The sequence below is a fragment of the Teleopsis dalmanni genome, chromosome 1 (genome assembly GCF_002237135.1).
Source record: "Teleopsis dalmanni isolate 2A chromosome 1, ASM223713v2, whole genome shotgun sequence".
Lineage (NCBI taxonomy): Eukaryota > Metazoa > Arthropoda > Insecta > Diptera > Diopsidae > Teleopsis > Teleopsis dalmanni.
The window spans coordinates 208,972,707-208,986,683 of NC_051846.1; the positions used below are offsets into that span (position 1 = coordinate 208,972,707).

The 13,977-nt window shown below is 29.2% G+C and overlaps 1 protein-coding gene across 2 annotated transcripts; it reads left to right on the forward strand.

The window, feature by feature from the left end:
- Window positions 1–10,674: 10,674 nt before the first annotated feature.
- On the forward strand, window positions 10,675–12,365 carry LOC119671639 (microtubule-associated protein RP/EB family member 3-like). 2 transcript variants are annotated; one of them, XM_038082373.1, is made up of 2 exons: window positions 10,675–12,096; window positions 12,219–12,365. In XM_038082373.1, the coding sequence occupies exons 1-2, from the start codon at window positions 10,817–10,819 to the stop codon at window positions 12,229–12,231; spliced, it is 1,293 nt and encodes a 430-aa protein (XP_037938301.1). In that variant the 5' UTR covers window positions 10,675–10,816; the 3' UTR covers window positions 12,232–12,365. The 2 variants fall into 2 exon arrangements, with proteins under 2 accessions (XP_037938301.1, XP_037938302.1); XM_038082374.1 differs by lacking the exon at window positions 12,219–12,365 and having other exon boundaries at window positions 10,675–11,835; window positions 11,898–12,192.
- Window positions 12,366–13,977: the final 1,612 nt, after the last annotated feature.

Consider the following 13,977-nt stretch of genomic DNA (forward strand, 5'->3'; position numbering starts at 1 on the left):
ATAACCAAAATTTGTATATAAGTATATTCAAATCTTTGGAATTTGCAATAGGAATTAATTACTAATGGTTCTCTTAAGTATATGCAATAGACTGAAACTTATTATGCTTTCAAATTCTTCTATATATTCTTCTTCTTCAGATACATGACACATTTGAGTATTTTAACATAGTTTTAAGTGAATTTGGATTATAAAGATGATGCTATTACATTATACGTATGTTTAGATAAGTAATAGATGCGAACAGATTCTTCTATGTGAATTTGGATGGTGGAGATGGTGTTATTTTATACTATGCGTGTTCAGATACCTGGTATATCTAAAGATTTTACAGTAGCAATTAAAAATTTTTATATTCGAATATTTTTCAATATGAAATTCCAAAACCGACTGTCTCTTATTTCACTTTTCACTAATTTATATTATTTTATAATATTATCAAAATATGCTACTATTTTTGCCTTAAACATACTTCATTTTCTAAAGCTAGTTAGTTAGTTTAATAACTCTATACTATCGGCTGGATTTAATTCGCTAATATAAAGAACAACCCATGTATTGTGATATGATTATGCAGACTATATTACATTATAAGTCCCCTATTTTTTTTTTCTTCTTAAAAGCTGTATACTTTAAGTTAGTGGATTGACTAGCTTCTTATTAAGAGTATTAAATGAGTGTTTTGCTTATTTTAAGTCAGTATTGGATTCATTTGTTATTCTACGAAGTGCGTTTTAAGCAGCATTTTAACGTTTTGTCTCTTATAAATTTTTTAACAATTGGAACCCTTTAATCTCTGTAAAGATCTGTATTACCAGTATCAAATATTATTTAAAACTATATGATTTACAGCTTTATAATTCTATTGCAAACCCCCACTTCCCACTTCCTCTCTTATATCCATTGAGCTTCTGTATTATTGGCTTAGGTTATTGAATTTTTTTAACCTAATTTTCGCTTAAGTAACATTTCGTTGCTATTTTCCATTCGAAATTTATATCTGATTTCTAGCCTTAATATTTTTATATATTGTTGTTAATTTAATTAACACAATGTTAACTCTATCTTCTATATTACGTTGTAGTTGTTTTGAGCTAGTGCACTTATACTCTTTTTTAACTCGAGGTATTTTCAAAACCTCTCTTTACACCTTGACTAGATTTTTCTATAACCCATACAAGGGGACACATGGCATTCCAATACTAGCTATACTATACAATGACGTTTAAAAGAGCCTTATATGTTATATATTTATATCCATTCTGATGAGTCTGCCTGGTTACCAGACGAAACGCTCTATCTTTTGTTATCATCTATTTTTAAGTTTACTAAAGCATAACTAGTCTCATTAGTTTGACCTAAACCGATTTACTTTAGTATATTCTTTTTGCAATATCCATAAAGTAAGTTTCCTTCTCAATATCATTCTAGTACTGAGATTTACAGTTTAAGTAGAATATTTGAAATTCTACGATAAATTACCTGAAAATGATTATCTATATATAACTCTAAATTAAATAAAATTTATGTGCATGAAATGTCACAAAATAATTTTGCTTTAATATATCTAAAACTGCACTAAATTATAGGTGCTTTGATTTATGATGTTCCATAGACGCCGCAAGCAAACTCACAAAATCACAAACACGCATTAATATTATTTATATACTGTCTGAATGTGCTGTGTTGTGTTTGTGTGCTTTAATGTGGCATAACTGTAATTTAATAATAACAAATGCCAAAATTTAATAAACTGCAAACAAGACCACAAAACAGTCATTCCTTGCTGCCAAGGTACGAGGAGTACATCAAAAGCATTACAAGAAACAAAGAGCCAGCTATACGCCAGAAATCCTGAACTAAGGGCAATTGTAGGAAATTGTCTGAAATAAAGATGATTGACTTTATTTATTTGTCATGGTAATTGTGTGTAAAAAATAACATAAATAAAGATTTTTGATGTGCAAACAGAGTTTTTAATATATACGAGCTCACATTGGCTTTATTTATTTGTTTTCGTAACTCTTAACTACGAGAAGTGTGCTTACATCGCACATTACCTCACATAAATACAAACTTGAATTTGTTTCCTAAACTTTCTAAATAAATTCATATAAAAGCAACTCTCGAGCGCCTTGAAGTATGCTAGTTTTTAGTTGTTTCATGTTTACAACTTATCAAGTTGCCATAAATTAAGTTTTTGTCTGACTTTTACTTGCTGCTGTCTACAGTATTTACGAAATTTTTCCAAAACACAACAATAATAACAACAACAAAAACGGAAACAATAAGTGAGTTTTTAATGCAGCGCCATTTTGTCATTTTCTAAATAACTTTGAAATGAAACCATTACCTTTTATAGCAGCTCACATTAAATTATACATTAAAATTCTAAAAACTTTTGACATTACAGCTTTTTATTTCAAATGTATTTCGCGAACTCATCAATACCACAAACAATAAACATAAAAACAAAAACAAAAACAAAAACAAAAAGTTTTTAAAACAACACAAACAAGTATTTTCATAAATAAATAAATTAACTGAAAAATTTTCAATATATGAATGCAGTATTTTTGTGGGATTTGAAAGCACAGATACGATTTATCATTATTTCATAGCTTTATTGACTTGAGCGCAAACAACTTCGAACCACAGTCCCATCTGCAGGCGTAGCTACATAACCACAGACCACATCGCACCGCACTGCTCACCTGTTTAACGTATTTTCATACTTAAAACAGAAAACAAACTTAATATTTTGCACAGTTTACTCACGATTTCAGTGCATTAATGCTGATTCCCACCAGAAAAACAGAAAAAAACAAGTACCAAAAAACATCTCATAAATATTTTGAAAAAGTGTGCGAATCGCAAGAAGCGCAACACTCGTTACCTCAAGTCTATGTGTATGGACGACCTTTAGGCTACTTTGCTCTACCTACAGATGAATTCCAGTGAATTCCATTCGCATTTCATACCAGAAGTAAGTATCAAATTTTATTTTATTTATGATCTCACCCACATAATTATCGCCATGATTTATGACAATAATTTCCTAGCCACAAGCTCCTTGCTTTCACACACCACTTTGCACTCACACCCAACCAAACGAGTCCTGCTCAAATATTTGCAGTTCCTTCGGTGTTTAGCAGCGCGGATATTTTTCAGCAAATAGTGCCAAGGAGAACTGCAAATTTAAGTTGATTAAAACTTTTTGTTCAATAATAAAAGTTTTCGTTATTAATGTTCACGAAGTTATGAATAATTCGATGCTTTAAATATAAAATAAGAAATTAATTTCGCTTTATGGATGCTTAACTAATAAATATGCATATCGAGTCGAATGCTTATAAAATATGACTTATTAGCAAATAAAACTTCACTTTCTCTAAAGATAATGAATTTAAGTTGAAGTTAAACGAAATTTATAGCCGTATTGAGAAAGTCCATATCAATTTTTAGAGTGAGTCATCATGAATGGGAGTTTTATAAGAAATCATAATGTTAAAGCTTAAGATATTTTATTATATCAGTTCTTGGACTCTTAATATATTTTTAAATTATTATTATCTTTCTTATTATATTATTGGACGTTGGGACAGCGCATCTTCCAACGAGTGGCCTCACTGAAGTGAAGGATTAGCCAAAGTAGATCACAAAACAACTTGGGTCCTTTTTCGTCCTTTGATTCTCGGGTGTAGTTACTAAGTTAAAGCTAGAGTGGATGTATAACTACATCGCTTATTAATCCAAGAAGCTCATTTACCTTGAGTTTGCTGGCTAAGTAATCCCCAACCCAATGGTGTCCCAAGACAGTCTTCCTTCTGCTTGCCAGTTCTTCCCTGAACATTGGCACAATATATGCACCGCTGTCTCCTTTTCTTCTAGGCCACTTCTAGAGTTGTATTTTTAAGGTGATACTTGAAGTTTCCATGTCCCGTAAACAATTAGATCAGTCAGCTTAAGGTGCTCCACTTTTATCGCTTTAGTGGTCAACGGTTTCGGCATAATGAGTTTTATTTTTTTTTAAATACAAACGCACCTAACGAATTTAAAAAAGTGATGTGATCACTTTCTGATATAGATTCCGCATCACCAATATGTTTTTAAATATAGACGAAGTATTTGTTGTATGTGAGTATATATAATTCAATATATCGATGTATAATACAAATTTTCTGTCGAGATTTATTTTAAATCTTAATAATTAGTTATAATAGGCAAGCAAGACAATATGTCATCCTGACACTTAAATAAGCTAGTTATTTCATAAATTGATGTCTATTAAAGATTTCGATGAAATACCCTGCTTTTAGCCAATAAATAATGCACCAGTTATGGGATGTTATTATGCCGCAACGGACACTCTTTAGAAAGAAACACTCTAAAATATATAATTAAATACTGCCCAGAGATACATTACAAGTATTGAGTTCTTACTTAAGAACAGGTACTCCATGGAGGGAAACCATGGAGGGAATGTAAAAACATTCCCCATATACCTTTTAGTTTTTTTCATTCTTCTAAGCATAACAAATTTGAAAACCACGTAAGTATTCTAAATTTTTCTATTTAATAGCATCAATTATATTGACTTTTAATATAGTTGAATTATTTTAACTACTTTTAAATATAGTCTATTCTATTTTATAGTCTATTTTAAATATATCTATATATAGTCTATATATTAGTCTAGTCTATATATTCAACTATTCAATATATACATTACATTTTCATGCTATTTTAGAAATTACGATTAGAATTATTGTAAATTTTACAACTTTGGAAACATTATTCTCATCATTTTATTTCGTTCTTAATTTTGTAGTTCTTTACTTCCATCGTGTATCCATTTCTACACATTTCCATAGTTCAGTTAGTGCCTGTTGATAAGCTAAGTGCATTAATTTCATAATAACACTAATTTGCAAGCAATCAAATTTCTTCAACCAACAATTTCTTGAAGTCTTTGTACAAAAACTGGGTCAGGGACTATAATTTTGTTTACTGAATAAAACGTTAAAAAATATTTTTACTTAAAAAATTTTGCTTACCATATTTCGTGCCAAGTCATGTGCATGAAAGCTTATTTAAATAACTGCCAATCGGAACTGTTTTTAACCCTTAAGCCAAAAATATATTTTATTCTCAAGTTTCGGAATTTTAAGATACAAACAAATAACTCAGCGCTATATTAAGAAAATCCATTCCCCAAAGAAATAATGAGTAGGGTGTTGCCATTGCAACCGAAAAATATTTATCCTACCAGTTTATTTTAGTTTATCAAAAAGGTAAAAAAAATTAATTTTATTCTTTATTCAAATTTTAAGTAATTTTTCAAATAAATTAGGTGAGGACAAGTTCGTTTCATTATGGATGAAAAAATATGGGTTATGGTAATACTATAGTATATGAAGATTATAGGTGTGGGATAAAAAGACAAATATTTTATTTAATAAGGGTTTTCAGTGATTTATAAGTTAATTTAACGACTTATAGTTGATCAAAATTACTTAAGAAATTTTGCGAAGTCGTAATAAACTAAAAAATCACAAACTTGTTTAAAATACACACTTCACCTGTTATAATTAATAAATGAGAACAGGGATGTTCACGTTAACTCAAAGTTTTTGTTGAATTCCAGATTTTGTCGAATTATAGTTGTAAAAAACATTCTAATAACGCTAGCTCATTTCAATTATTGTTTTGTTACGACTTTTGTATGGCTTTTTAGCTACTGTTATCTAAAATTTAATGTTAATAAAGATTAAGTTATAGCCTATAACAACGATTTGGAGTTCTTACTTAAGCGTATGGGTCCATTGTGTTACCACACAAAACTCCATTGTTTTATCCTATCTGAAACTTATGATATTGCCTCAATTAATTTATTAATCTAATCTAATATTTGTGGAAGTAATTTAAAAGAGTGTAAAATAATAGTTATTTTATAACAATTAAGGAAGAAAAGTTTTGGAAAATTCAAAAATACGTTTGGTTCTCCATTGGCACTACAGCTTAAATACAATCTTTTAATATAATTTGTTCTAAACCAATAAATATATAAATTAACTATGAATTCTTTAAACAAATAAAAACCTTATAATCGATAATTATGCCTCCGATCTAGAGTGTAGGTCAGAAACCAAAACTCTGTAGCGGTCCTTTTCCTGCGCAATTTCACGTGTTTTAGCGCATGATACTATATGTTAGTATCTAGTCTTGGCCTGCCTTAGAACACTACACCAGTACTAGTACACTAGTATCTGGTACTGAAACTAAGTCATCTGAAATCAGTTCTCTCTCTATTAATCCAGCAGGCTAGGAAGCACTTCACCGATATTTTTATTTCCAGACTTTTAAAGCACAATTTGTATGTTATATGACCATCAAAGTTTTTGGACTTTGAACACCCAACCATAAACTATGCTTCTATTGCGATAAGTTTTAATTTAATTCGTTTTTAATTTAAAATTAGTATTGAATTTTGAAATGCTTGAAATTCTTTTCAGAGTTTTCTATTTATAATAATTTATTTCCTACACTCCTGCAAAATAAATGGTATTTCCTTTTATGCTTCCTTATCACTAAGCAACCGATTTACTGCTCGCTTGCTTTATAATTTGAAGAAAAATAGAAATGCTAGTCTAATTTGAGTGTAATTGTCTTGAAAACTCTTTCAAGTCAAATAACTGACTAGCCAGAAAAGATCAAAAGTTAAGCTTATTTAAGGATATTATTGCCATTTTAATAAAATTTGTTGTAAATTTTATTTAAGAATTATTTTAAAGAAAATCAATACTCAAATGAATAAATTTATTCAAATTATTTAAAATATTTTAATATATTTAGATATATTTTTGTTGACATAACATTATGAGTTTAAATTATATACTGAAAGGTATTTAAAAATAATTTAAAAAATGCTTATCAATCCATCTCATACTTGAAGTAATTGACAAAGTGACACAATTGTTGACTGAAGGGAGAGTTGCTCAATGAAGTGCAAAAGTCCTTTGAAATCATTTCGTGTCATTTATCAAATTGTCAAGATTAAATTGTGCTGTGCGTAAATACATTAAGAATGTGATATCATTTAACTTGAAAAAAAGCATTTAAAATATGTTAAAAATATACGCTATTAATTCAAGTAACATTTTTGAAAAAAAAAATATAAATATCTATACTGGTACCATGAATTTTTGTGTTGATTACATTTAATTGAATTTAAATTATTTTTATAAAATTTATAATTGAGTTTTCAATACAAATCAAAAGAATTATTTCAATTGCAATTAATATATTTTCCATTTCTCTATATTTAAAAACTATAAAAACTATTAGAAAATTTATAAGAATAATGTTACTTATCATATCACTATAAAATAAGATTATATAAAACATTGGAGTCTAGCACCAAATTGCTGAAATTTGTAAAGAATGAATGTAAAGCACACTGCTATCTAACCGAAGGTTAACGTAATTTAGATCTATGCTCGAGTCAACGATCGAATTGTTAAAAAACACCCATATTTGTTTCTATACAGATAGCAAGCAAGCGGCAATCAAGCGGGAATCATTGTCCTCTTGATAAACTGCTATTATGCGCTATAACAACTGGTTAGCAAGCATAAAGTAATACTTTTATGAATGCCTGTTCACATCTAAACCAAAGGCAATAAGTATGCCAACAATCTCGCAAGAACTAAAATAACTTTTCATTGTGGTTTTAGTTGGGCCACAAGTTTCTAACAGCAAAGTGGACTGTAATCGAACGAAATCAATGATTACGCACCTCTCTTCGTTTGCTATTAGTAAAACAGTAATGGAACACATTTTGACTTTTAGTCGAAAAACTGTATGTCTTCTGTTCGGTTATGATCAGTTGCTAATACCAAAGTTCTGCTATAGTCACAAAACACCGCTGCGTTGTGAGCTAGTACCACTATAATATCTAATCTAATAAAATAATGTAAAATATTTTAACATATCTTTCGATTAATAAATTGCAACCAATTATACTTCTGAGTGATATTTTTTTTTAACTAGTTTTGAACAAAATTTTTAGAAGTCAACTAAATATATATTTATATACTCATATTATAAAAATCATCCCCAATTAACTTATGGCTTCAAATCAGTGAAAAACCCATTACTTATTTTATTCTGAATTTCCTTTATATTTACTTATCTGTTGTTTGTATGTTATGGAGTATTACCTTAAGTCAACATTCTTTTAGATCACATAAAGTATTTTTATTAAATAAATAATAACACATAGTAATCATTCATATATCACAGTTACATCTTTATCGCAATTATAAATCCTTCACTAAAACACTTGTATCAATTTTGTGCTTTTATTCACTCTGCTTGTGCTTCTCCCATCGTAAGAAGGATAATAAAAAGAAAAATGGAACAAAATTATAACAAATATTAAATAAAAGCACATGTGGCACACTTCATCAACGAAAAATGGAATGAAATCGCACAAAAGGGACTAACAAAACGACTCGAATAAAACGAAATGTGGAGCCGCATCCTATATTTGCTTTCGTAACGATGTCCTTTGTTTAAGGCAAACGAAGCATCCGAAACAAAACAAAAGTATTGCACATTATGACAGTCAGCAGAACAAAAGATATGCCACTAATGTTGTCATAAAAGGAAGCTGTTGTTTTTGCAATTCCATTGTTATTGTTGTTGTTGGTGTTGTTCTTGTTGTTGTTGTTGTCTTCCAAGCAATAAAAGCCAACAAATACGACTTAGTTTCATTCATTCTTCAAACATTGAAAGCGCCAACAAGGATTGCAGTAGCAAGAGAGTAAATAATAAAGGACTCTGTCGAAGTCGTGATCCTTCATGAAAATTGCTGGAGATTTTAAGTGCTTGCCTTAACTAAACAATTTTGAAAATATAAAAAAAGAAAAAAGAACTAGTTAATTGCAAGTTTCTGAGCTTTCAGATTAAATGTGAATTATATAAAAAAAAAATTAACTTAAAGATTATTATGCTTAAGTTTAAATAAGAAAATGAAAATGAGCTCAACATTTGTGTTATTTTACTTTGTTTATAGTGCTTTTTCCATAAAAAATTAACAATTTCTTTGATATTCCCTTCCACTGACTGTACTTACAAAATGCAGTGAGAATCCTTAGTGCATGTTTATTTAGGACGAAGGTACGGTAAAAGTTTTTAACGAGCTCAGTGATGCATCCTTTCTTATCCTTCTTAATTTAGTTTCATTTAAATTTGATGCTTATTCTAACCATTTAATGGGGCACATCAATTCTTCTATTCTATTTATTTAGTGCTGTTTAGTGCCGTTTAGAGAGAGAAAATTTTTATTTTATTTATGATAAGAGGAAAACTTAAAAGTATGTACAACTTGTTTATTTAGTTATATACAAAAATAACAGAAACCATATAATTATAAAACAAAAATCACTTAAAAATTGTTGCTCACACCAGAAGGGCTTCTACAGTATCTAAGTATTTAATTTTATATATATTTTTTGTTTTGTATTGAACATCAAAGTTTTCAAATTTTAATTTAAAGAAATATTATTTGTTTTAAGTTTGAATTTGCAAGTCAACTAAAAGCTACTTATTAATTAAGAGTTTGAATCTTTCTTCTGTCCGACAAATTATGTACATAGCTTATCGAGAAGAAAATAATACTAATAAAAGAATATAATATAATAATATCGAATACAATAATATTCAATTTGGTTAGCTCGAGAGTAAGTCGCTAAGAATATATCGCATAATTTGTAGCAAACATTAAAGTATAGTTTAACATTTTTTCGTCAAATGTATAATAAAGAACTACAACAATTTAAATATATTTCTTATTTACAATTTAAAAATTAAACCACTCAGAACTCAACCAATCAATATCAGATAACTAATTAACAAAATATCTTTTAAGTATCATAGTAGTCTATATGCTAGATAACAGATCCAATAAGCAAATCGTGTCGTAATAATGAGCGACTCTCTTAAGCCCTGAGTGTGAGTCACATTAATAAGGGCACTCTAACAATTCTGGAATAAGATTTGAGGAGTTTAATTTCAGAATGATTAACCAGTATATCACATTAAGGAAACGGGTAATGTCTTTAATAACTATATATTATCCATATAACATACAGACATTTGAAGTAGGAGAAGGCTAGATTGTATGCACGCTATTTGGTTACTGTAGTGCTAAGACAGAGTAAATTAGTCACATCATACTCTTCCTCCTCTGACCTTAAACTACTGTACAAAGAAATTGTTGAAAAGAGCTTTCAATCGTTTGACATAACTACCCATGATACAGTGCTCCACTAGCACGGCAATTTTGTTAGACATTGAGTGACGAGCAAGACCAATAACTTACTTAGTACTTTTTGATCGTTGCATGTCTCTATGGTTTAGATTAACAATTCAATATATCGGTAACTCGTTCAAAGAAATTTAAGACTAAGATACAAGTTAAAGTTCTGTAAAAATACTTGCAAGGCACATTGTCAGTATGCTTAGCTCTTACTATAAATGTAAGTAGATATATCATTTTGACAGAATGATCATAGTAGTCAATAAAATTTAAATCACTTATTAATACTTTTATTCGAGTTTAAAATGAAATTTATTTGGGCAAACAATTTTAAAAAGCAGTCAAAAAAATTAAATATAACTAAATTTCAAATTCAAACCATTTATTGCAATTTCAAGAAACAAATCTGAAAGAAATTTATTGTTGGAATAATAAATGTTCTCTGCTTGAATCTTACTTTCATACATATCGTATTCCTGTAATTTTGTCACAATGAAAAAAGCTATAAATGTCGTTTGGACGTGTAACACAACGAGAGGTTACTCCCGATTTGAGTTACTCAATTGGGTCAACTACACACTCTGCGTGGATTTGATTAAAATTGAAGAAATGTGCTCTGGAGCTGGTTATTGTCAATTATTTGATATGCTTTTTAATAACGTCCTTCCTATAAATAAAGTAAAATTTTCCACTAATCTTGAATATCAATATATTAACAACTTCAAATTGTTGCAAGATGCGTTCAAGAAGGTTAACGTTTCGAAAGAAATTCCCATCAATGACTTAGTTAAATCTCGTTTTCAAGCGAACTTTGAATTTCTTCAATGGTTTCACAAGTTTTTCGAAGCCAATCGTGAGGATTGTACTTTAGTAGACTACGATCCTATACAGAAAAGAAATGGATGCTCCATAGTCACAGGTCTATCAAAACAGGCAGATAAGATAAAATGCAAAGTCACTGAGACACACTCCAATCAGACTTTTACTATATGCGTAGGCTCAAGATCAAGTGAAGATTCGGATGCATTATCAGAGACTTCTCAATCCATGAAGTTAAGTAATGAAGGAAAACCATATGTGAAGCCAAGTAAAAAACCTATAATAGCAAATGAAAACGTAAAGCATTTAACAGTATCAAATCCGTCAATAAAGAAAAAACGTTTAAAAAAAGGTAACAAGAAGAGAAGCAGTCTCGGAAGTTCCGCTGGTACAGGCAGTAATGTAAAAAAAAGCAAATCCTTTGTGATTAGAAAAGCTTCGAACGTCTCAAATACAAGTCTAAAGAATTCAGTGAATGATGGGAATGGTGATGTAAAAGAAAATAAATCCTTTGTAATTGAAAATGCTTCTGCAGTCTCAAGTATCGATCTCAAGAGTAACGCTATTGAAAATAAGTCTAATGACGTGAAAAAAAATGACTCATCAGTTATTGAAAAAGCATCAGATGTCTCAAATATTACTCCTGAGGATTCTGCTAAAGATGTGGCTGTTGCTGTAAAAAATAATGAATCGTACGTCATAAAAAAAGCATCAATAGATTTTGATTCTATTAATAATATGATTAAAACTATAGATCAAATTATAGAAAATGTACATATTCAAACCCATGAGAATAGGTTCCTTAAAAGGCAACGCGATGTAAACTTCACCCGGCTGTGCTACCTGGAAAGACACTGTCATACAAATATAAATAAAAATATATCTCACCAAATCCTGGATATAATATATAAATCTGATAAAGGAGCTGATACTCCCGGAGTGATTCCTAAAGGGTAATTATAATAATAATTTCAAATGCGGTACAAAATTAACCATAATTGTTTGCTCTTCTAAATATAAGTTGCAATTATATATTAAAAAAAAAATTTATAATGAAATATTTATGGAATTGCAGATATAAAATGTAAAGTTTTATTCAAAATCTAATATACAACGTGGAGAATATGAACAGGATTTCAATTTCGAATTTACAATTTTAAATTTTATGTTGAGCCTTAATAATCTACTCATCCGATATTTATATTCTAATTAAAAAAATTTTGGAACATTTTAAAAACAATCCGATTTTTTTGATTTGCACTATTTATACAGACATTTTGAACTATTAATTTAACTGTACTTTTCAAAGTTGTGTATTCTTTTAGTTTTATCTTCAGAACTTTTTCTAAATTGATTTATAATTTTGTTTCCGTAGTATTATAATCCTCTATGCATTTTAAATTAATGGAAACGTGCCGTAACATTTACCAGTTTCTAGTTATCAAAATTTGAGTTCCATCTATCATTATTTAATAACCATTTTAACACAATGATTAGTTCAATTATTACAGTGTGCTAGTAACCCACTTATTCATATTGGCCCATTGCGTTGATTTCAAACCATTTCGAATTCATAATTAAGCCCAGTACTTAAAAATGAGGTCTTGCAACTAACTAATATTCTTCATTATTATTTTAATTTGACGCTAAAGGAAAATGATTATTATGTCATTATAACGATTAAAGTTGAGAATTTATGTCACACCTTCATTACTACTAAAAAACACGAACACTGATCGAATTTCACATAATCACACAATATAAGATAAATTCATTAATATTGCCATTATTTGTATGGAACGATATACGCAGAGAAGCATCTAACAAAGAGAATCGTTGCAGCCCTATGCCGACTAGGGCAAACGGGTACTAGGAAGAAGATGACAGTGCTGCTAAATTAAAACTTCGTAACTGATAATCTTTTACAAGTGAGTTAACATCTTGAGCATATAAAATATATAAGGTAGAAGCATATATCTTGACTATATTTCGACATTTGATGTCTTAAATAGAAGTTGCTTATTTTTTTAGTCTAAATGAGTATTATTTATTGTACAATACTTCTATTGCTTATTGTCATATACCTACATTCACCTAAATTGGAGTTAATAAAATAAAATTAAAGTATATAAAAATATAAAAAATTCGTTATTAAATGATCTACAATTAATACGCACCACCCACAAATATTCCAATTGTCTTACGTATAAGCAAAGGTATTAGACACGTTCATTAGACACGTTTTCAGACTAAATATTCTTTTCTATGACATCATATGAAATTTTTCTAGAACCACCAATACAAAGTAGACTCTTCTCTCACTACTTATGTATTGAATAAAATGTTTCCATTTAATTAAAACATAAAATGTTTATAGTACCTCTCAAATTACACTTAAATATTTTCTTAAGGATAATGTAGTCATTCATTTAACTTCGTTGCCACCACCACTTCTCACCCCACCACCGCAACACCAAACTCAAATCAATTTATGTTATTCTGCTGTTCAAGAAGCTATAGCCAAACTATGCTAAAGCGTTTATCTTCTATCTGGACTAGTAACTTTAATTTGTACACCAACATAAGTCTACTATCGGCAAACAGAGACCAGAGACCATTCCAGATATCCTGCACAAAATTATGTTTGACTTCGGGTCAGAGCTGACCTAAGTTTGCTTACTCGTATGTTAAACAGATTCGATAACAAAATATTAAATTTACTATGCACTAATGTGAAGGGTTATGTTGGCAAAATAAATATAATTATAACTGCTGTGTTAGTGTGTCAGAGTGTCAGAGTGGCGTACAAGATATTCGATATCCTGGAGAATTAT